General features: G+C 41.2%; 1 protein-coding gene across 2 annotated transcripts in view; it reads left to right on the top strand.

Annotated features, from left to right (window-relative positions):
* LOC124856354 (immunoglobulin-like and fibronectin type III domain-containing protein 1) overlaps positions 1-25,084 on the top strand; it is a 54,630-nt gene that overhangs the window by 27,668 nt on the left and 1,878 nt on the right. For both annotated transcript variants that reach the window (XM_047346706.1, XM_047346707.1), the window contains 16 exons: positions 54-237; positions 332-445; positions 535-703; positions 8,399-8,671; positions 8,808-9,608; positions 15,272-15,396; positions 15,492-15,633; positions 15,721-16,014; positions 16,095-16,391; positions 17,165-17,344; positions 17,443-17,571; positions 17,671-17,979; positions 23,581-23,666; positions 23,745-23,937; positions 24,018-24,314; positions 24,617-24,943. In XM_047346706.1, the coding sequence (XP_047202662.1) occupies positions 54-237; positions 332-445; positions 535-703; positions 8,399-8,671; positions 8,808-9,608; positions 15,272-15,396; positions 15,492-15,633; positions 15,721-16,014; positions 16,095-16,391; positions 17,165-17,344; positions 17,443-17,571; positions 17,671-17,979; positions 23,581-23,666; positions 23,745-23,937; positions 24,018-24,314; positions 24,617-24,943 (3,920 nt within the window). The remainder of the gene's footprint in view (positions 1-53; positions 238-331; positions 446-534; positions 704-8,398; positions 8,672-8,807; positions 9,609-15,271; positions 15,397-15,491; positions 15,634-15,720; positions 16,015-16,094; positions 16,392-17,164; positions 17,345-17,442; positions 17,572-17,670; positions 17,980-23,580; positions 23,667-23,744; positions 23,938-24,017; positions 24,315-24,616; positions 24,944-25,084) is intronic.

Raw genomic sequence — 25,084 nt, 5'->3', positions numbered from 1 at the left:
TTAAGAGCAACTATTTTAGTAGAGCCTCACAAAACAAACGTTTCACTCTGCAGTAATCCAGATGGAACACGTCAGGAAAAGACAATGGATGAGCAAGAAAAGGTCTGGGAAATCCTGCTTAGTGCAGAAAAGAAAGATTATGATAGAATCTGTGCCGATTATGGTATCACAGACTTCCGTGGCATGCTGAAGAAACTTTCTGAAATGAAAAAAGAACGAGAAGAGGAGATTGCACAAGTACGAAAGCAAAAGTATTGTTGCATTCAATTTATATTTTAATTTTTTATGATTATTTTAATTTTATTTGTTCATCTGTTCATTTTTGCCACAGTTCATCTCACATATAAGGACACTCAAACCTGTTGAGGTAAAAGATGATGACTGTGCAACAATTGAGTTGGATATGGAGCTCTTAGATTCTGGCAGCAAAATCTTTCTGTATAAGGTGAGGCACACACATATATTTTATTCAGGATTTTTTATTTTGTAGTATTTTAGTCATTATAAACATTATCATATCTCTGATCTTTGCAGGATGGTATCATGGTGCCATTGTCAAAGGAAGATGGTGAAGCAAAGAAGCATAATTTGAAACAAGTTGGCAAAAAATATGTGTTCACAATTAAAAACCTAAGTAAAGAAGATGCTGGGCTCTATTCAGTGGATGTTGAGGGAGTCAATGTATTTTCCACAGATTTTAAAGGTAAGAACAGATTAGGTTTAAGGCTACTTGAAAGATTTTAACCCTGTTTACACATTTTCAGAATTCACAATAATGAACATTATTTGTAACAGTAGAGCGTGTGACACATATACATAGGCCTCAGTACTCAACACAACCACCCTGGGTCTAAGTCCCGATCCCAAAGACCCATGGTGCAGGTCTTCCCTCTCTCAAGACTCAAGATTCAAGATTCTTCATTGTCATTATGTCACCACAAAGAAATTTAGCTGAGACCTGGCTCAAAAGATACACATGCAGGTTATAGGCACTTACAAAATGTAAAAAGACTTACAGAAAAAGAGAACATGTGTATATAGAATGTGGCATGTAGTAATTAGTATTTACATAAAGTGCAGCTTGTGCTAAAACAGTCTGAGATGGGCTGGTGGTTTGTTTGATTGTCAGCAGGGATGTTTAGTGTCTGCCTGCAGGGGGACAATTGCCTTCACTACATTAGGAAATAATCTGTTTGTGAGTCTTGTTTTTGATGTGATGTTCCTAAATCGTTTTCCTGACGGAAGTGGGACAAACAGTGCATTGCCTGGCTGGGTGTGGTCTATAGCAATGTGTCTGGTCCTTTTCTGGACTCGTGCAGCATAAATTGAGTCCAGATTCGGTAGACGGCATCCCACAAACCCCTCTGCTGTCCTCACCACCCTTTGCTAAATCCATTCTCTCCTGTGTCATGCAGCTCCCAAACCACACTAAGGCACATGATGCTTTCAATTGTGACCCTGTAAAAGTTTGTGAGCAGCTGAGTGGAGAGCCCAGTCCATTTCAGCTGTCTGAGAAAGAAGAGCCATTGTAGGGCATTCTTTACCATGTGGGAGGTGTTCTCAGTCCAGGAGAAGTCAGAACACGTCCTCACTGTATGTGTTCAGTCTTGATGGACCTCCTGCATTCCACTTTCACTTACTTTGTCTTGGTGTTCAGAATAAGGTTGTTCATGGAGCACCACTGAGTAAGATTGTGGACCTCCTGTCTGTAGTGGGTTCCATGTTAGTTATGAGACCCACCACAGCGGTGTCGTCCGCAAACGTCACAACCACGTTTGTTTTGTGAATAACAGAGCAGTCCTGTGTGAATAGGGTGAAGAGGGCCAGGCTGAAAACGCAACTCTGTGCTGTGGATCAGTGGGGCAGATGTGAGTTTCCCTATCCTCACCACCTGGGGTCTATTGGTGAGGAAGTAGCTGATCCAGGAGCAAAGTGGTGCAGATAAACCAAGGTTGTGGAGCTTCATAGTCAGCATGTCAGGAAGGACCACACTTCCAGTTCCTACTAAAAATAACAAAAATGAAGGGCACTAGTCCTGCAAAATATATGTATAAATATACTGTAAATATATCCATCCATTTTCTATACCTGCTTCCTCCGTACAGGGTCGCGGGGGAGCTGGTGCCTATCTCCAGCGGTCTACGGGCAAGAAGCGGAGTACACCCTGGACAGGTCACCAGTCCTTTACAGGACAACACAGAGTCACACTGGACAAACAGCCATGCCCATATCCATTCACACCTAATGGCAATTGAACTAAACCATTTAACCAAATATTTTTGGGCTGTTGGAGGAAGCTGGAGTACCCTGAGAAAACCCCCACATGCATTGGGAGAACATGGAAACTCCATGGAGTCGAAATCCGGGACCTTCTTGCTGCAAGGCAACAGTGCTACCAACTGCACCTCCATGCAGCCCATATGTATAATACATATATATACGGTACTGTGTAAAGGTTTTAGGCAGGTGTGAAAAAATGCTGTGAACAAAGAATGCTTTCAAAAATGGAAGTGTTAATCATTTCTTTTCAACAATCAACAGAATGGAGGGAATGAATAAAAGAGAAATCTAATTCAAATCAATATTTGGTGTGACCACCCTTTGCCTTTAAAACAGCATCAATTCTTCTAGGTACACTTGCACACAGTTTTTGAAGGAACTTAGCTGGTAGGTTGTTCAAAACATCTTGGAGAACTAACCACAGATCTTCTGTGGATGTAGGCTTTCTCACATCCTTCTGTCTCTTCATGTCCCAGACACATTCGATGATGTTGAGATCAGAGCTCTATGGGGGCCATACAATCACTTCCAGTAATTCTTGTTCTTCTTTACGCTGAAGATAGTTCTTAAGGACGTTGGCTGTATGTTTGGGTTCACTCACTCAGCATTTTGTAAATAATAACACCTGCCTAAAGGTTTTGCACAGTGCTGTGTGTATATATATATATATACATATATATATATATATATATATATATATATATATATATATATATATATATATATATATATATATATATATATATATATATATATATATATATATATATATATATATATATATATATATATATATCCAGTACAGACCAAAGGTTTGGACACACCTTCTCATTCAAAGAGTTGTCTTTATTTTCATGACTATGAATATTGTAGCTTCACACTGAAGGCATCACAACTATGAATTAACATATGTGGAATTATATACTGAACAAAAAAGTGTGAAACAACTGAAAATATGTCTTATATTCTAGGTTCTTCAAAGTAGCCACCTTTCGCTTTGATTACTGCTCCGCACACTCTTGGCATTCTGTTGATGAGTTTCAAGAGGTAGTCACCTGAAATGGTTTTCACTTCACAGGTGTGCCCTGTCAGGTTTAATAAGTGGGATTTCAAGTCTTATAAATGGGGTTGGGACCATCAGTTGTGTTGTGCAGGAGGTGGATACAGTACACAGCTGATAGTCCTACTGAATAGACTGTTGGAATTTGTATTATGGCAAGAAAAAAGCAGCCAAGTAAAGAAAAACGAGTGGCCATCATTACTTTAAGAAATGAAGGTCAGTCAGTCCGAACAATTGGGAAAACTTTGAAAGTGTCCCCAAGTGCAGTCGCAAAAACCATCAAGCGCTACAAAGAAACTGGCTCACATGAGGACTGCCCCAGGAAAGGGAGACCAAGAGTCACCTCTGCTGCGGACGATAAGTTCATCCGAGTCACCAGCCTCAGAAATCGCAGCTTAACAGCAGCTCAGATTAGAGAACAGGTCAATGCCACACAGAGTTCTAGCAGCAAACACATCTCTAGAACAACTGTTAAGAGGAGACTGTGTGAATCAGGCCTTCTTAGTAAAATAGCTGCTAGGAAACCACTGCTGAGGACAGGCAACAAGCAGAAGAGACTTGTTTGGGGTAAAGAACACAAGGAATGGACATTAGACCAGTGGAAATCTGTGCTTTGGTCTGATGAGTCCAACTTTGAGATCTTTGGTTCCAGCCACCATGTCTTTGTGCGTCGCAGAAGAGGTGAACGGATGGACTCTACATGCCTGGTTCGCACCGTGAAGCATGGAGGAGGAGGTGTGATGATGTGGGGGTGCTTTGCTGGTGACACTGTTGGGGATTTATTCAAAATTGAAGGCATACTGAACCAGCATGGCTACCACAGCATCTTGCAGCGGCATGCTATTCCATCCAGTTTGCGTTTAGTTGGACCATCATTTATTTTTCAACAGGACAATGACCCCAAACCCACCTCCAGGCTGTGTAAGGGCTATTTGACCTAGAAGGAGAGTGATGGGGTGCTGCGCCAGATGACCTGACCTCCACAGTCACCGGACCTGAACCCAATCGAGATGGTTTGGGATGAGCTGGACCGCAGAGTGAAGGCAAAAGGGCCAACAAGTGCTAAGCATCTCTGGGAACTCCTTCAAGACTGTTGGAGCTCTTGAAGCTCATCAACAGAATGCCAAGAATGTGCGTAGCAGTAATCAAAGCAAAAGGTGGCTACTTTGAAGAACCTAGAATATAAGACATATTTTCAGTTGTTTCACGCTTTTTTGTTCAGTATATAATTGCACATGTGTTAATTCATAGTTTTGATGCCTTCAGTGTGAAGCTACAATATTCATAGTCATGAAAATAAAGACAACACTATGAATGAGAAGGTGTGTCCAAACCTTTGGTCTGTACTGTATATATATATATATATATATATATATACACATATAACAGCAAATTAGAATATTGTTGAAAAGTTAATTAATTTTAGCAACTAAATTTTCTAGGTGAAACAAATTATAGATTGTTGATTATAGATTAATTCCACACAGACTACTGTTTTCAAGCCTTTGTTTTGGGTAATTATGATAACTTTTTTGCTAGTAGCTGTTAAAGAAATATTTCAGATTAGAATATTACACCAAACCAATAAAAAATGAAATTTTAATACATCAACATGGGTTTGATGAAGAATATGTATAATACCTGTTTAATAGTTGTTATTTTGGCAAATGTTATTTATAAGGGTGCCTGTAATCTGTCAAATGGGCCTCGACTGAACCCATATTCAAATTAACTAAAAATGACTGTATATTCAGAATATAAAAGTTGATTGCATAAAGTAGTGAACTTTTCAGCCTTCCCTCATACTGAGCATGCATATGACAACATTGGAAATCGCTTTTTAGGAGAAACAAATGTGAACTTACTAGCAGCAATTCAGCATTCAGCCGATGCCTTATTCCAGGTAGGTGTTAACAGAGATGCTGAGACAGATGTAACCTTCATGAAACAATTAAAAATACTCGTCTTCCACTTCATCCGGGACCGGGTCGCGGGGGCAGCAGACTCAGTAGAGACACCCAGACGTCCCTCTCCCCAGACACCTCCTCTAGCTCGGGGAATCCCAAGGTGTTCCCAGGCCAGCCGAGAGACATAGTCCCTCCAGCATGTTCTGGGCCGTCCCCTGGGCCTCCTCCCGGTGGGACGTGCCTGGAACACCTCCCAAGGAAGGCGCCCAGGAGGCATCCGGTATAGATGCCCGAGCCACCTCTCAATTAGGAGGAGCAGCGGCTCTACTCCAAACTCCTCCCGGATGGCCGAGCTCCTCACCATATCTCTAAGGGAGTGCCCGGCGACCATACGGAGGAATCTCCTTTCAGCCGCTTGGATAAGGGATCTCGTTCTTTCGATCATGACCCAAAGTTCATGGCCATAGGTGAGGATAGGAATGTAGACCAACCGGTAAATGAAGAGCTTCGCTTTTTGGCTCGCTCACCACAACGGATCGGCACAGCGTCCCCATTACTGCGGCAGCCGCACCGATCAGTCTGACAATCTCTTGCTCCATTCTCCCCTCATTCGTGAACAAGACCCCAAGATACTTGAGCTCCTCCACTTGAGGCAGTAACTCCCCTCCAACCTGAAGAGGACAAGACCCCCTTTTCCAGTCGAGAACCATGGCCTCGGACTTGAAGGAGCTAATTCTTATCCCAGCCACTTCACACTCGGCTGCGAACCGCCACAGCGCATGCTGTAGGTCTTGACTAGAGGGTGCCAGCAGGACTACGTCATCTGCAAAAAGAAGAGACAAAATCCATTGGTCCCTAAACCAGACCTCCTCCGGCCCTTGGCTGCGCCTAGAAATCCTGTCCATAAAAGTAACCGGTGACATAGGGCAGCCCTGCCGGAGTCCAACATGCACTGGGAACAGGTCCAACTTAGAGCCGTCAATGCGGACCAAACTCCTGCTCCACTTGTACAGAGAGCGGATGGCCGCTAATAAAGGGCCCCCGATTTCATACTCCTGGAGCACCCCCCACAGGACACCATGAGGGACACAGTTGAAAGCCTTCTCCAGGTCCACAAAACACATGTGGATCGGTTGGGCAAACTCCCATGAACCCTCAAGTACAATGCAGAGGGTGTAGACCTGGTCCAGTGTTCCACGGCCAGGTCAAAAACCACACTGCTCATCCTCAAGCCGAAGTTCGACTATCGGCCGGACTCTCCTCTCCAATACCTTGGCGTAGGCCTTACCATGGAGGCTGAGGAGTGTGATCCCCCTATAGTTGGAACACACCCTCCGGTCACCCTTCTTATGAAGCTGGAGCACCACCCCAGTTTGCCAGTCCAGAGGCACTGTCCCCGACCACCACGCAATGTTGAAGAGGCCTGTCAGCCATAACAGCCCCACAACATCCAGAGACTTGAGGTACTCAGGGCGGATCTCATCCACCCCGAAGCCCTGCCACCGTGGAGCTTTTTAACCACCTCGGTGACTTGAGCCTAGGTGATGAAAGAGTCCAACCCCGAGTCCCCAACCTCTGCTTCCACCAGGGAATGCGTGACAGCAGGATAGAGGAGATCCTCGGAGTACTCCTTACACTGCACGACAATGTCCCCAGTCGAGATCAGCAGCTCCCCACCCACACTGTAAACAGTGTTTGCAAAGCACTGCTTTCCCTCTTGACGGTTTGCCAGAATCACTTCGAGGCCAACCCAAGCGATTCTGGCCTCACTGAACTCCTCCTAGGCCAAAGTTTTTGCCTCTGCCACAGCCCTGGTCACGGCACGCTTGGCCTCACAGTACCCGTCAGCCGCCTCAGGAGTCCCACAAGTCAACCACAGCCGATAGGACTCCTTCTTCAGCTTGACAGCGTCCCTTACTGCCGGTGTCCACCACCGGGTTGGGGGATTGCCACTGCGACAGGCACCGCAGACCTTACGACCACAGCTACGGGCAGCAGCATCGACAATAGATGTGGAGAACATGGTCTACTAGGACTCTATGTCTCCAACATCCCCCGGAATCTGGCCAAAGCTCTCACGGAGGTGGGAGTTGAATACATCCCTGGTCGAGGGCTCTGCCAGACGTTCCCAGCAGACCCTCACTATGCGCTTTGGCCTGCCAAGTCTATCCGGCTTCCTCCTCTTCCAGCAGATCCAACTCACCACCAGGTGGTGATCAGTGGACAGCTCAGCCCCTCTCTTCACCCGAGCGTCCAAAACATGCGACCGAAGGTCTAACGACACAACAACAAAGTCGATCATTGACTTCCTACCTAGGGTGTGCTGGTGCCAAGTGCACTGATGGACACCCTTATGCTTGAACATGATGTTCATTATGGGGAATCCATGACTAGCACAGAATTCCAATAACGAAACACCACTTGGATTCAGATCGGGAAGACCATTCATCCCGATCATGCCTCTCCAGGTGTCACTGTCGTTTCCCAAGTGGGCGTTGAAGTTCCCCAGCAGAATAATGGAGTCCCCGGGAAGGGCACTATCCAGCACCCCCGACAGGTGACATTCCATATCCCTAGAGCTAGCCTAAGCATCCGGAGATTGTGGCGTTGAGGTCTCCACCTTTGTCCGCTGCCCAATCCTCTTTGCACCGGTCCCTCAGGGTTCCCCCTACAGGTGGTGGGCCCACTGGGGGATGGCCTCGCGACTCTCGTTCGGGCTTGGCCTGGCCGGGTCCTGCGAGGAGCACCCAGCCAAAAGACACTCTCTGACGAGTCCCGACCTCAGGCCTGGCTCCAGGGTAGGATCCAGGCTCCGCGACATCACGTGCCTTGATTTTCTGGTCCTCATGAAGGCGTCTTGAACCTCTCTTTGTCTGACCCGTTACCTAGAGCCTGGGGTAGGCTATGTTGTCTGGAGCTTAAATGCCCCTGGAAGGGTCTCCCATGGCAACAATTAAAAATATCTGCTGTGATATTATTTTGCTTTTTTAAGATTTAACTCAGTCAAAAAGATGTTTGTTTGAAATGTAATCAAATGTACTCAAAGAAACTGTTGATCAATAAGTGACTAAACTAAGTAGGCATTTAAAGAAATGTATAGAAGGGATGATAAGCATTTGTCTCTTTGTGTTTTTCTCTTTAAACTCTGCAGTGCCCGAAGTTGACTTTGCTGTCAAAATTCAAGAGGTCAAGGCAGAAGAACGAGAGGATGCTCTCTTTCAATGTGTCCTTACTGCACCAATGAATGAGATCAAATGGTATGGCAAAAGTGCTCTGCTGACAAATAATGAGAAGCATGAGATAATTGTATCTGAAGATAAACTCATCCATAAGTTGCTTGTGAGGGACTGCCTGCCTTTGGATTCCGGTATCTATGCTGCTGTGGCAGGAATAAAGTCTTGCAATGCCTGGCTAGTGGTTGAGGGTGAGGAAACTTTTATTTCCTGAGATTAAGACCTTCTAATAATCCTTCTAAGCAAATAAGACTCTCACAGTTTAAGGATACCTAAAATATGAAAGCAGCACAATTACCAATTCTGTTGTTGATTTTGTTTTTACAGTGGAGAAAGATCCAGCCAAAAAGGCCAAAAAGGCAGGGCGCAAAACCACCATTGCTGGAGCTGGCAATGATGAAGAGCTGATGAAAGTAGCAAAGGAACAGCAAGAAAGATATCAGAAAGAAATGGAAGAAAAAATAGAACTTGCCAAAAAAGCTCAATCAGAGAAGGGATTGGCAGATGCAGCTGCCCGAGCACAGCGAGAGGCAGAGGCTGAGGCCAAAGCTGCAGCAAAGGCAGCGGCCAAAGCTGCTGCAAAGGCAAAAAAAGCAGCAGCTGGCAAAGATGGTGCTGTTAGGAAAACTAAGAAAAAAGGATCTGCCCCAGATGGGACCAGTGAAGCCACAGGGGAAGGTGAAGGTGTTGGTGCAGGTAGTGCAAAAGGTGGTGCAAAAGGTGGAGCTGCTCCTGGTGCTGCAGGTGGAGCTTCTACTGGTGCTCATGGTACAGGTGGTGGTGGTGCTGGAGGTGGTGCTGCAGGAGTTACTGCAGGTGTTGCAGGGAGCTCAGGGAGAGATGGGAGTGGAGCTGCCAGTGGAGTAGGAGCAGGACTTAAAGGTGGCACTACAGCTGGGGCTGGAGGCACTGAGGGTGAAGATTTGGAAGAGTATTCTGGTGAAGAATATGATGAGAATTCAGACGAGGATTCAGACGAGGACATTGAGGTAAAAGGAGATAGAATAGAAAGAGGAAAGGGGGGCGAGGGAGGCGAAGGAGAACAAAGAGGAGAAGAAGGAGAAGAAAAAGGAGGGAAACGGGGGAAACGAGTGAGAGCTGGCCCACTGGTTCCTGAAACAGTTATAGGTAAGAAATGAACTCATAAAGTGAATAATGTTTTCATACTCACCACCATCAAACTTGGTTTTCCTTTATTAGATGGGGCAATTTATTTTGACCCAGCACAGGAAAATGTTTACAGTTTCCAACAACTAAGAGTTTTATTAAAAATCATTGACTTCATGTCAGTCTATAATCAACACCTAAAATCAAGAGAAGACTAATTGATTTACAAGTATTTTAAAAGTATTACAAAAGTTTTGTATTTCTAAAAATGTTTGTTCTGTGCTAACGCAAGATACTTTTATATGAGACTGCACTTTATTATTACTGATAGGTGATAAAGGAGGAAACAACAAATCCATGAATTGAAATATCAGAAAAACGAAAACATCCCAAAAAATAGTTGAAAACATTTTTGATAAAAGATCCTAAAATCTGCCTGCTACCAAAGACATTTCCCTGACTCCCTAACTCCTCAATTCAAATACAAATTGCACCGACATTGTTATTCAAGGAATTGTAAACATTTTTAAGTGACAGCATTAACATTTCATTCATACAACATTATCCAAATGACCCTATTGGCACTTATACTTATGAATTCTTATTTAGCTTCAGCAGCAATTGGCTCACAATTCACAAATTTGCTTGAGAATTAAAAGTATATTCCACAACAGACTTGTTAAACCACAGTAAGTGTTTGATAAGCTGGGTTGACAGTAGAATATATTTGAGATAAGCTATCTTGAATAGCCTTACTCAGAAGTAATTTGTATTCAGCAGCAAATATTTTATGCTGCGTAAGATCACTATCAGATTTGTATATATTACCTCTTTTGAATGTACAACAGGCAAGAAATACAGACACAATGTTGTTATCCAGACCGGCAATGGAAACCCTTTGTCCAAGCAGCCACAAGATATGTGACTGGTTCCTTTTCTTAAAAGTTGCTACAGGAAAACAAAAAAGTCACAAGAGCCAGTAACAAAAAGTAATTGACCTTGTAAGTACCACAAAATGTATAATTCAGAGCTCACCAAGAGTTATGTAGTGCCCTCTCTACAGAACATACTCTGTGTCTTATAAAACACACAACTAATTTTCTTTTTTAACATTTTACATTAATGTAATATTTTATATATTTGTGTTTTCTGTGTAATAAGTGTGGTTTTATGCCTATCAACATGTTTGCCTTTATTCTGCTGTAAACGTCTTGTTTGGTTTATTGGAATTGTGGACAGTTTAATGGGATATAAATAGAAGAGGTGAAAAATCTAGATATGCACTTAGATATATTAAAGAAAATAAAATGTATTTTTTGATCCAGCAAACTGTACCCAAACAAAAGATACAAGAGGCATCCTAGGGTTCATCTTCACCACAACTCGTTTTTGGGTTTTTTTCTGCAGCGGTTTATTTTCTTGCTATTCTTATTCTGTTTTTATAAATATTATTTGTAACCCTAACTAAACAGCAAATGAAAATTGTTGGCTTGATGCTATTTACAATGAAATCCATTAAAATGAAAAGTTAATAACAGTGGAAAAAGATATGCCCGAGGTGAGAGTTGCATTGGGCAAACAGCAAGCTTTGATTTGTGAGGGTGCAGATGGAGGTGAACCAGCAGCAGCTAGCAAACGTTCAGGGTGTGCACGGCACGTCCCATTGATTGAGCTGACAGCGGTAAGATTACTGGGCGCTGCACTGATTCTCTATGGGAGGTATCAACATTGCATAAAATAATTTAATGCATTCATGAAATTTACAGAGGTTTGTGGGTTAAAAGAATAGTTTTGTAAACCAAAAAAAAAGCTATTTTTTCTAAACATTACATGTACTGATAAACTTAAAATATAATAGACTTAATTTAACCATGATCATGCCTGAGAGGTATGCTAAATATGTCTGATTCTAATTCATTTTTGTAATGTTTGTAGCACGTCGAATATACATCACTCATGCCTGTGAATGAGATTGATTAGTCATTAACTGTGTTTCTTTGATCTGCAGGTTGGACATCAGCAGATAAATCTTCTGTTCGTCTCAATGTGTCTTTTTGTGGCAGATTTAGCTGCTTTTGTGCTGTGTATGCTGCTATGTTAACATTCCTGCTTGGTGTTTCAAAGGTTAATTCAGGATGAGTTGGTGCATTGAGGTAAATGATTTTAACACAGAGCAGTAGAAACATTTCTTCAGATAATAGAAGTGAAACAGTCAGTGTGTACATGAGGTTTTACATAATGGAAAGGTCAAGGAAGAGATGAGCTGATCCTTGAGGACAGAAATGCCCAGAACTACAGTTTTCTATTTTATTAACTTCCTGAAGACTGACTTCTCATCAGAATAAATACATACTTCAAATGAAGAAGAAACATTCAGTACTGAGAGAGAGATTTCATTTCTTAACAGCTTGTCTGTCTTTCAACATAAAGTGAACAGAGGAACATGAATGACCCTGAAGACTTTTTTATAGCTTTAAGAATTCAACTAATTGACGTAAAGAAAGCTTCCAGAAAACAAACCATTTAGGCTTCATGTTCATAAAGATGTCTTCATCAATTCAAATGAAGCCAAAGCACATTCTGAAAAGTATTTCTTACTTCATACATAACTACTATTAGTGAAATAATGCAAGACTGATTTCTCTAGATGCAATATTTTGCAGGTAAGTCTGTATAAAGAGAAGGAAGATCATTTATTTATTAATGTGATATTTGCATACACTTTATAAAAAGACAATGTTTTTTCTCACTGTCTGGCATTGAAACAGACTTTTCCTGTTTAAGGTTATTTAGGATAATCAAAATTATTCCTATTTGCTAAATGCCAAAATAGTGAGTTTTTTAAAGTCAAGTCAAGTTTATTTATTTAGCACTTTTCAGCAACAAGGCACTCAAGGCGCTGTACATATGGAAAAACATTACAATGATACTGAAAATCAAACAACAGAGGTAATAAAAAAAAAATAAAGAGAATAGAATGATGGATAAGAAAATGAAAGGAAAATTGGACTGAAAACGTTATTAACAGTGTTTAGATGGCACAGTCAAAGGCCACTCTAAACAAAAAGGTTTTTAATCTTGATTTAAAGCAACAGGGTTTTGGTGCTTTTACAGTTTTCTGGGAGTTTATTCCAGATTAGTGGAGCATAAGAACTAAAAGCTGCTTCTCCATGTTTGGTTCTGGTTCTGGGTATGCAGAGTAGATTTGAGCCAGAAGACCTGAGAGGTCTGGTGGGTTGATACACTGACAAGTCTGTAATGTATTTTGGTGCTAAGCCATTCAGTGATTTATAAACTAACAGGAGTATTTTAAAGTCTAAGCGATGTGCTCCACTTTCTTAGTTCTAGTGAGGACGCGGGCAGCAGCGTTCTGGATCAACAGCAGCAGTCTGATTGACTTCTTAGGCAGACCTGTGAAGACACCGTTGCAGTAATCAATTCTACTAAAGATGAACGCATGAATTAGTTTTTCAAGGTCCTGCTGAGACATTAATCCTTTAATCCTGGAGATGTTCTTTAGGTGATAGAAGGTCGACCTAGTTACTACTATCTTTATGTGCCTCTGAAGGTTCAGGTCTGAGTCCATCACTACACCCAGGTTTCGAGCCTGACTGGTGGTTTCTAGCTGTATTAACTGAAGCTGTGTGCTAACGTTTAAATGCTCTTCCTTTGGTCCAAAGATTATTACTTCAGTTTTGTTTTGATTCAGCTGAAGAAAATTTTGGCCCAACCATGCATTGATTTCTTCTAAGCATTTACCTAGCGCTTGAATGGGTTCATAGTCACCTGTTGACATCGTAACGTATAGCTGTGTGTCGTCTGCATAGTTATGATAACTTACGTTGTTGTTTATTAAAATCTGAGTTAGGGGGAGCATGTAGATATTGAATAGAAGGGGCCCTTAGATGGATCCTTGGGAACACCTCATGTGATTTTTGTGGTCTCTGATGTAAAGTTACCTACTGACACAAAAAAGTCCCTGTCCTTCAAGTAGGATTTAAACGAATTGAGTGCCGACCCAGTTTTCCAGGCGCTCTAATAAAATGGAGTGATCAACAGTGTCGAATGCTGCACTAAGGTCCAATAATACCAGCACTGTGGTTCTTCCACAGTGTGTATTTACACGAATGTCATTAAACACCTTGACAAGAGCAGTCTCTGTACTGTGGTGAGCATGGAAGCCTGACTGGAAGACATCGAAGCGGTTGGTCGTTGTTAGGAAGTTGTTTAACTGTTGAAACACAGCTTTTTCAATAATCTTACTGATGAAGGGGAGGTTTGAGATAGGCCTTTAGTTCTGTAGTAGCAGCTTTTCCAAGTTGCTCTTTTTCAATAGAGGTTTGATATTTGCTGTTTTCAGGGCCTGGGGTAAAACACTTGACAAAAGGGACGTGTTTATTATTTGTGTTAAATCAGATGTTATTACAGGCAAAGCTTTCTTAAGGAAACCTGTGGGTAAAAGATCGAGACAGCAGGAAGAAGAACTTAGTTGCTGTACGATTTCTGTACGATTTCTTCTAAGATTTTGTAGGTTTTCTTCATATTCAGAAATTGACATACATTTACTTAGCATTTGGTATAACATCACTTTAAACTGTATGGCTTGGGTCAAATGTATTCGGCATTCTTCAGTAAGCTTCTTCCCGTAGTTTGTGGTCCATTTTTCCTGACAGAAGTATTGTAACACAGTAAGGGTTGTATGTCACCTTGCTCACACACACGCCTTTTTAGAACTACAAACAAATTTTCAATGGGATGGAGGTCAGGGTTTTTTGGTGGTCTCTCCAAAACATTGACTTTGTTGTCCTTGAGCCACTTTGTAACTAATTTGCACAATGCCTGGGATTAATGTCCATTTGGAGGACCGATTTATGCCTAAGCTTCAGTATTTTCAATGTTCTTTCCCTATGATGCTATCGGTTTTATGAAATCCATCAGTCTCTTCTGTAGGAAAACAACCCCACACGATGCTGCTAAGTAATACACAGCTTGCAAAGTTGCGGCTATTTACTCTAAATGTAACACGGATAGTTAAGGCCAAACACTTTAATTTTTGTTTCTATTGGGCACACAACATGTCTTCTAAAAATAAGGAATGTGTTCCTTCTGTGGACAGACACACATTTGCAGTAATGCTTCTTCCACTGTGAATGGCCTTTCAGCCTCTGTTGGGAGATGACTTGTTTCAACACAGATAATGACTTGCTCTTACCAGTGTCAGGCGGCATTTTCACTTCATTTTTTGCTTTTGTTCTAACTCTAAAACATTAGATTTTCTGACAGGCGGCTCGTCCATCCCTAAAATTAATTAATTTTAGTCTGTAGTCTATTTTATTTTAATTTGTTTTATTTACTTTCCTTAATCATGCCACTGCAATGTACTTTTGTATGTCTTTTGTCACCACAAACGACTTTTTTTGTCACGTAAAGCACTTTGAATTGTCGTATTGCTGAAATGTCCTATACAAATAAACTTGCCTTGCCTTGCCTAAAACAGAAGAATTGTAGTCTGATATAATGTCAGACAGTAAGAAAAAAGGTTACGTTTCTTTTCTGGTTTTAACTACATATATGTATTAATTTATTGTGGTTGTTCGTTAACTACAGAAAGACGAGACAAATGAACAAAGCATGACTGTAAAAGGATGGCAATGTGTGCATTTAATAACTTGCTTGTTTCTCAGATCCAGGAGTTCACTTTCACGCCGGTCTTTCTGACTGCAAAGCCATTATTGGAGAAGCAGCAGAAATTGAGTGTAAAGTAAGCAGCGAAGAGTGTGTAGGAATCTGGTACAAAGACGGAGCTGAGGTAAGCTCAGACCCCAAAAGCAGTCATAATCTGGATAGTATATTTGGATGATACTTAGGCAATAAAGCAAAGTAATGTTTTTGTTTTTCTCCCAGATTCAGTCATCTGAGAATTTAACAATTTCAAAAGACGGATGTTTCCACAGGCTGAAAATTCACAAAGTCACAGAGGAAAATGCTGGAAAATATAAATTTGAAGCTGATGGCCGAAAGACAGAGTCTGAAATTGTTGTTGAGGGTAAAAACATGTGCATAATTTACCAGAGTGTGAATGCAGGTCTTCGAACTGAAATTTAAACATCTTTGTGCATTTTCTTGATTTCAGATCCCCCTCGATTTGATACTGAGGAGCTAGAAGCATTCAAAACTGCTGTAACTGTAAAAAAGGGACACAAAGCTACCTTTAAACTGTCTTACAGTGGCCGGGAACCAACAAAAGTACAGTGGTACCTTGAGGGTGAAGAGCTTTCAAGTGAAGGCAATATAAATATTGAGACTTTAGATGGAAGCAGTCGTTTGCTGCTGATGAAGCTACAGCGTAAGGACAGCGGCGAAATCAAGATAAAACTTAAAAATGAGTTTGGCATGATTGAGGCTGTAAGCCAGCTTAATGTACTTGGTATGTATTCGATGGATGTGACAATTATTATAAAGTGTTCAGCTGAAATTATTGTTACATACTATGATGGATTCTGACAGATAAACCTACGCCCCCACTGGGACCTCTGGAGATTGTTGAAGCCTCCTCTTCTGTTATTGAATTCAAGTGGAGACCCCCAAAGGACAGTGGTGGCTGCAAGATACAAAACTATATCCTTGAACGTCAACAGGTTGGCCGGAACACCTGGAAGAAGGTTGGACCTATTGGTCCTGAGGCCAAATACAGAGATACTGATGTGGACCACGGGAGGAGATACTGCTATCGCTTCAGAGTGGAGACTGAAATAGGAACCAGTGAGCTGATGGAAACAGAAGATATCCAAGCTGGAACAAAAGGTAACCTCCAGTCAGAAATATCAGATTTCCCTTAGCAGCCTAAAATAACCAGTCTTTATTAAAAGGCAAACTGAAACTAAAACAATGAGCATTGTTCACAGAATAAGATTTGTTTAACCCTGACATGCAAGCTGACCACACAAACCTAACTATATTGATCTTTCTGTTACTCCTCTCCAGGTTTGACATGCTCTATGAAAAATAAGGTTGTGATTACAGAAAACTTTAAATGAACAGTTCATAGTAAACATATAGGAAATAAACTGTTATAGATTTACCTAAACTAGTATTTTCTAATCTAACAAGCAACTGTATTACATGTTTTACAAAAATTGTTCCATAACTATATCTTTAAAGTTAAGTATGATTTTTTTCAACATATGCCACTGGCATTAAAATAATCATTGAGGAAAAATATTCATTTCAAGGCTAATCTCTTTACTGATAATTAGTAAGTTAATTTCCTTTTATAGTTGCTTATTTCCTATCTTAAATAACATATTGTTTTACAGAAATGATAAACAGTTCTTAGAGCAAATACATTTCTTTATTTTTTTATGTTTTAATTCAATTTAAAAATGAAGATATTCAAATTGTGTAGATTTTTGTTTCTTCCCACACCATTTCAGTTATTTTACAATAACCAGAATTTTTAATTTGACAGATGATTTTGATATGCCGTTAAATCAAGGAATTAAAACAAGATTATGACAAATGCACACTGACTCATTTAAAACCAACCTGAAGCAAATTCATGCTTGTTGTGTATGCAGCATATCCTGGACCTCCATCAACACCAAAGGTTGCCAGTGCCTTTAAGGACTGCATCAACCTGACATGGTCCCCTCCTGCTGACACTGGAGGAACCAGCATTCTGGGGTACACCCTGGAGAAACGCAAGAAGGGCAGCAATCTCTGGGGCCAAGTTAACCCCCCGAATGAAATCATTAAAGGTAACATTGTGATTTATCAATGATTTCTTTAGCTCTTGCTACATTAATAGTTTGTGGGATAAACTAATGAAGTGTTGTTACTCATATTACATGTTCAGATAAAGGATTCGCTGTTAAAGATGTGGTTGAAGGATTAGAGTATGAGTTCCGTGTCTCTGCAATCAATGGCTCCGGAACTGGTGAATTTAGCACGCCATCAGAGTTTGTTTTCGCCAGAGACCCTAAAAGTAGGTGGATGTTTACAAATAATGTGACAGGGCTGTCATTGTTAATCTACATAAGATATTTGTGTGACATTAAAAGTGACACGGGATAATATGTTTCAGAGCCTCCTGGTAAAGTGCTTGATTTAAAAGTGACAGATTCCACCTACACAACCCTGTCCCTGTCTTGGAACAAGCCCAAGGACATTAAGGGGGTTGAAGATGAAGCAAAGGGATATTTTGTGGAGATAAGGCCTGCAGAAAAAACAGACTGGGATCGATGCAATTCTAATGCAATAACCATGACTTCGTATACGGTAAAGGGCATGAAGTCAATGGCCATGTACTGGGTGAGAGTTATTGCTACTAATGATGGAGGCGAGGGAGAGCCTCAGGAGCTCGCCAATTACATTCTCGCCATGCCCCCTCCTGGTAAGTACATTTGCACCTAAATTAACCTTTGTAAATACATTTAAAGAAACAGCATGCAAAACCATGCACCGACAGTTGTATTGGTCAATATTTAGTGTATCATTTAACACACAAGGATACTGAACATAAAAAAGTACACTTTTGTTAATTTTCTATTATATATAAAGTAACAGTTATTGTTAGAAAGTGAATTAAATTTCAACTAAAGGCTTATCTTTCAAATAAGCTAAAAGGACAGGTAAATCTACAATACCCAACGTGTCAGTCAGTTGTTTCTAAATTGGTGAAGTTGTCAAAAGTTAGCCTCAGCAGATCATCCCACAAGTCAAAGTCTTTCAGATGATTCTGAGACCACCTCTATCAAGCAACATACAGTAACACTTGGTTCATATCCACAATAATGGATGTTTTGTAAAACACTTTCTTCTGCTTTATAGCTGCTATCCACATGCAGAAAGTGTTCTTAGTGGAAAAAAAAAAAAGTTCTAAAAACATTTTCCGAAGAATTTAAAGCGTAGCTTTTATTTGATCCACTTGTAAATGGCAAAAACATTGCATCCAACTTTGCGTAAGCTTAGCTTTTCTTTGTGAAATCTTTTCTGTAAACGTGCTAGTTTTGCCTAGTCTGGACAGCTTTGTTTTAATCACATCATTATTAAATTTATGTAATGTTGAAAAGGATAATAAATAGAAATTGATGTACAATCTAGAGGAAAAAGCTGCAAATCTTCTAAGATAATCTATAACCATGCTCAGAATATTTATTTCAATTTAGTATTTTGACATATCAGCATTGTTAAGCTCAGCGCAACAGAGAAACCTAGAATGCAGACTAGCAGGCAGCATGACGGTAAGTGAAAAACATTTAATGAGCAAAAAACAAAAACTCACTCACAGGAGGAGGCAGGAACCAAATTAATAAACAGGCAGGCAAGACAGTCATGGCATGACCGAAATACAAGACATGAGCATGATCGAGAAAATGTTTCCATGAGGAATAAACAGAACGGAGGTGTATATAGGAGTGTGAACCAGGTGAAGCAAAGAGACAGATTAGCTTGGAGCAGGTGACAAAACATGAACTAGAAGACAAAAACTAAAGCATGACCAGGAAAATAAACAGAAGCATGATTCAAAATTTCAACTGGGAATAAAACCAACAAAACCCAAAAACAGCCACAAATCATAACAGAAGCCCCCCCCAAGGGCAGATACCAGACGCCCACCAGAGTCCAGAAACAGAAACACAGGCGGGCGACTAGGAGGCCTGATCAGCCAGCGGCGAAGACCTGGCGAACCCTCAGAGGCAGAAGCGGCGAAGACCTGGCGAACCCTCAGAGGCAGAAGCGGCGAAGACCTGGCGAACCCTCAGAGGCAGAAGCAGCGAAGACCTGGCGAACCCTCAGAGGCAGAAGCAGCGAAGACCTGGCGAACCCTCAGAGGCAGAAGCAGCGAAGACCTGGCGAACCCTCACAGGCCAGAACGAGGACAAGCTGCTCCTTGAACTCCCCAGAGACAGGATCTGCAGTGCTTCCTCCTTGAAACCCTCGTCTATGGGTTCAGAGGCCAGAACGAGGACACGCTGCTCCTCATGAAGCCCTCATGAACAGGGTCTGGGGGCGGTTTGTCCTCGAACCCTTCATCAGGGAATTCAGGAACCAGGACAAGGATCAGACTCTCAGAGAACCCCTGGAAGACCTTGAGACCAGGAGCAGGAGCTGAGGCGTCACCGAGACCGTCAGTGGCGTGCGCCGGAGCTGAGGAGTCGTTGAGACCCTCAGCAACATGCGCAGGAGCCACAAGCCGGAACCTCGGAGGCTTGGAGTCAGGCTTGAAGTCAGACTGTGTGTCAGTGGCCACTGGAGCCAGAATCAGAGGCCACTGGAGCCAGAATCAGAGGTAGTCCACCCTCAGACCCCTCTGGAACCGGTAATAGAGGCGGTCCGTCCTCGGACCCCTCTGGCACAGGTAATAGAGGCGGTCTGTCCTCGGACCCCCCCCCTGGAAACTTTGCAGCAGGCTGTAGACCTGGCGTGGACTGCTCAACAGCAGCGGCAGCAAAAGCACTCTGGAGACCAGGCGTGGGTTGTTCTGCAGCAGCAGCACCCTGGAGACCTGGCATGGCCTGAGCTGCAGCACCGCTCTGGTGGCTTGGTGTGGGTGAAGGTGGACGGCAGTAAAACTGCCTTACTGCCATCTCATAATCTTCTTCCATCTGCCTGATTCTCTCCATAAGCTCAGGAGAGGAATACAGGAGACAGGTCCTTTTGAAGCTCTTTATTTGGCAAGCATCAAACCTTAAACGCTGCTCCAGCTCGTCAGGTGTTGCCTCAAAACACCGGGCTGGAGCGAGCGAAGACAGCATGGGCGGAACTGTAGCGAGCCTGGGAGACAATGCTGTGGTAGACGAAGACGCAAGATTACTCGTTGCAGCCCTCACGTCAGCCAGCAGGAAAACCACCACTCCAGCGGCAATGGCGCCGATGTCTCATGCGGCGGGAGGAGGACGTTGGCTTCGCTGCCGGATCTTTGTGTGCAACCAGAGAAGCAGGCGGAGAACGGAGCCGAACCGCCTCACGTTCCATCTGCTCCAGCAACAGTGGAGAGGGCAGAACCTCCAGCTCTGTAGGCAGATGTCTCATAGCCTCCTCCATCTGCCGCTGGACCCAGCAATCTTGGGCACTTATCTTCTGCTCGTCCGTGGTTGGCAGAAACATTCTGTTAAGCTGAGTGCAACAGAGGAACCCAGAGTGCAGACTAGCAGGCAGAATAATGGTAAGTGAAAAATATTTAATGAGCAAAAAACTAAATCTCACTCACAGGGGGAGGCAGGAACCAAAACAATAAACGGACAGGCAAGACAGGCATGGCATGATCCGAAAAACAAGACATGAGCATGATCGAGAAAATGTTTCCGCGAGGAATAAACAGAACCGAGGTGTATATATGGAGCGTGAACCAGGTGAAGCAAAGAGACAGATTAGCTTGGAGCAGGTGAACCGAATAAAGTTAATTAATAGACAGGAGAGAACAAAACGTGACTGGAGCAAAACAGAGACTCTTGAATACAAACTAATACAAGCTAATGTAAACTAGAAAAACATGAAACTAAAGCATAACCAGATCCAAAAACCAAACTTGACAAAACATGAACTAGAAGACAAAAACTAAAGCATGACCAGGAAAATTATAAACAGAAGCACGATTCAAAACTTCAACTGTGAATAAAACCAACAAAACCCCAAAACACCCACAAATCATAATCATAGCTTTATCACCCACTACATGTCAGAATCTTCACTTTTTTTTCAATCTTCAATCTTTTTGTTTTTAAGTATACTTGGATTAGGGGGGTTAGGGCCTAAGATATGGATTTATGCTGCCATCACAGAGTCATGGGTTTGAATCCCGGCCTAGGAGGCCTTTGCTTCATGTCGTCCCTCTCTCTCCTCCCCTTTCCTGTCAGCTTGCTATTGTAAAATTTTGAAAATAATTGCCACCAGTGCAGCAAAAAAAACTTAAAATAAAATTTGTGTGCCATTAAATGCAATTAAAAGAAGATATTTAGTCAATAATTTATCAATTAATCAGATAATTAATCAGATAAAAATATATATTTCTATTTTAAACTTTAATTGTAATTTATTTCTGCACTGTTGTGTTTATTTTGTACTTCAATTCAGTTAAATTCAGTTTATTTATATGGCAATTCACTATGGCATGTCATCTCAAGGCACTTTACAAAGTCATTTAAATCCAATCATACAGATTGCAAATCAAGTACATCCATTTCAATTCAGCCTAATTATCAAACAGTGCAGTCAAATTTAGTGTAATTATTTAAATTGTTTGAAAAGTATTTATATCTAAGGAAACTCAGCAGATTGCATCGAGTCAGTGACCTACAGTTAGTGACCGACTTTGCAGCAATCCCTCATACTGAGCATGCATGTAGCGACAGTGGAAAAGAAACCCCCCGTAACAGGAAGAAACCTCCAGCAGAACCAGGCTCAGTGTGAGCCACCATCTCCCACGACTGATTGGGGGTTTGAGAGAGCAGAGCAGACACACCAAATAACACAGAAGCACTGCTCTCGGAGTATTTTCTATGTGTAAGAAAAGGGAAACACTAAACGCAGTAGTAGCTTCTGCAGTGGCTTCATCTAGGAGAGAAAAACAATTAAGCAGATAAATGCTGAGCCAGTGTTCAAGTCTAGAGTATGAAAGAGAGCACATACAGTTAGTCATAATAAAAGCTCAGTCAGTAGCTATGGCTAGGAGAGAGACAGGGTTAAGCACTGAAAGAAAGGCCAAATGTATCATCTGTAGAACATTAAGATGTTGGCGGCAGCAGCAGCTCAGCCGATGCCCCCCGCCTTGTAAGGTGAACACAGAGCCAGCTAAACAAAGAGTTAGTCCAGATCTGGCTTTTAGGAAGAAAGAAAAAAAGAGAACATAAAGTTAAAAGCATCTCTTAGTATATATTTCCTTTGGTTAGATTGGGAAAACAGTCCATCACGAAGACTTAGTGCTCTGGCAAACTGATGCAGTGAACTATCCTGAATAACAGTGCTATCAATCTATAACAGGCTTAGCTTCTTTACCTACAACAAGACAAAAGTTTCTAGCAGCTCCCTTTCAAAACAAGGCAGGCGTGGTGAGGTTAGCACCTACTTCCTAGAGGCTTGACCTTAGCCAATCAGCAAGAAGCTGAGGTGGCGATGATGTTCCAAAGATTGCCCTCTTTTATATATTTTCGCAAAAAAAACATGTTTTAAATATTTTTGGATGGTGATAAATATAAAAGAAATAAAAGGGCTAGTAAAAAAAAAAACAAACAACAAAAGCAAAAAAATCACTTTCAATAAAATATTAAATAAACAGAGGAAAAATAGTTCAAGAAAAAAATGTATGATTTAAAATTAGTACTTTAAATACAAAATAACCACATTAACAGAGATAACTTAAACATTAAAATAGAAATATATGTTTATATCTGAATAATTGATCAATTATTGAATAAATCTAAATTTGTTTCATATTTTGTTGCATTTAATAGCACACTAATTTATATGTCTAGCTACGTTTAGGCCCAGTAATTGTTATTTCGGTAAGTATTCTTAAATATGGCAGGATTGGTTCTCTACAACTATGGGGATTGCTTTCTATTTAATTATCCTCAAGGCCTTTGACAGTCTCAAAGTGGTGGAGTGGTTTAATGCATGTAATGACCATGACTTTCCCAATTAATGTACTCCAGAAACATTTAGTAGATTTGTAATTATTTTGAGTTGAAATTTAGACTTAAAACTGTCAAACTAGTGTATCCTAGATTACATATGTCAATATTGGATCCTCTACTTATCTCTGCGCATTGCTTGCAGGTAACCCTGCACACACAGGTTATTAATTTCAGTTAGGCTTTCAATAAATATTGAAATAAATCAAATTTATTGGCTAGCCAAGTGAAGCTCATTCGGTTGGAAATATATACTGAGTTTTGCTGTGGAAATGTGTTTTGTCTTTTTGCAGTTAAATGTGTTTGTCTTTTGTCAGTCTGGTGACAATAATAAAAATGAGCCCTTTTTTTTTTTAACACAGTGAGACCACGATTCACAGATGCCAAAATCAAAAGTTTCATGATTGTGAGAGCAGGACATTCTGCACGATTCACTGTTAACTTTGAGGTACATTATCAACCACAACCTTCCATTCATGTTCTTACAAATTGGAAAAAAAGTCACATTCTCATATTCTTTTTACAGGCGTCACCATGGCCAGAGGTAATCTGGCTAAAGGATGGAGTGCCAGTGTCTAAAAAGGTGACAATTAGCAATGCTGAGGGTACATCCCAGCTTCTGATCCCTTCAGCAGAGCGTACAGATACTGGAATTTATACCATCGTTGTCAAAAATATTGTAGGACAGGAAACATTTAGCATTGAAATTAGAGTCACAGGTGAGTTTAATATAGTGATGTACTCTTTTCCATTGGTGTATCATTAAGTACATTGAGTGAAAACAATTTTTTAACTCTAGATGAGCCAAAGCCACCAGGTCCTGTGGAGCTTGATGAAAATGTTCCAGGCACAGTAACCATCTCGTGGACCGCATCTCCAGATGAGAAGCGTGATGACAGGCTGCATTACATGGTGACAAAGCGGGATTCAGTCAAGAGAACCTGGCACACTATTGCAGATCGAGTCTTCAACAATAAATTTACAGCCTGCAACATCATGCCAGGCAGAGAATATCAGTTTAGAGTCTATGCGAAGAACGACATGGGCTCCTCTAAACAATCAGAATCAACAAAGTGGCTGATTCCTGCAAAAAAAGGTGATCAAAACAGCTTTTCAGGTTTGCTTAGGAATTTAGAAATGCATAACTAGCAACACTATATAATATAGGTTAGCTTAACAAATCCCAAAGTAAATGCAATATATTAACTTACTAACTTTTATTTTATTATTTTATTATTATTCAAATACTGCACTAACTCAATATATTTCACTCAAAAAGCCAGATTTTAAGCCTTTTCTATACATCAAGTCTGTCATATGAGTGTGAAGATTCTATATTCTATTTTTTAATTCTATAGTCATATTTCTATGTAAACTTTATCTTTTTCTTTGCTGCAGAAAAGTTCACTGTGAAAATGCCGGAGTCCAAGGCCTGTGACTTGCGGTGTCCTCCCAAATTCCTTGTCCCACTGAAAATGCATACCGCTCCTCAAGGCTATGAATGCTACATGACCTGTGCCATAAAAGGAGACCCAACACCTCACGTGACTTGGCTCTGTAACAACATCAGTCTGAATACCAACACCAACTACTTCATCTCTAACACCTGTGGGGTCTGCTCTTTGCTAATATTGAGGGTTGGATCAAAGGACACAGGGGAATACAAAGTTGCTGCAGAAAATGCTTTGGGAAGAGCAGAGAGTTCAACTAAACTCACTGTCAGAGGTAAATCCTTTACAGAATGTTTCTAAAGCTAAAAATGTTTGGTGCTGTTTTGCACAAGTGTGCAAAAATAAAATAAATAATAAAATAAAATAGCAATAAAATAAAAATTACAAATTGCAATAAAATAGCATGCCATCCAAA

This window comes from Girardinichthys multiradiatus, chromosome 20, assembly GCF_021462225.1.
Source record: "Girardinichthys multiradiatus isolate DD_20200921_A chromosome 20, DD_fGirMul_XY1, whole genome shotgun sequence".
Classification (NCBI taxonomy): Eukaryota; Metazoa; Chordata; class Actinopteri; order Cyprinodontiformes; family Goodeidae; genus Girardinichthys; species Girardinichthys multiradiatus.
The sequence above is the reverse complement of the archived record's forward strand: the minus strand, read 5'-3'. Positions and strand labels throughout refer to the sequence as shown.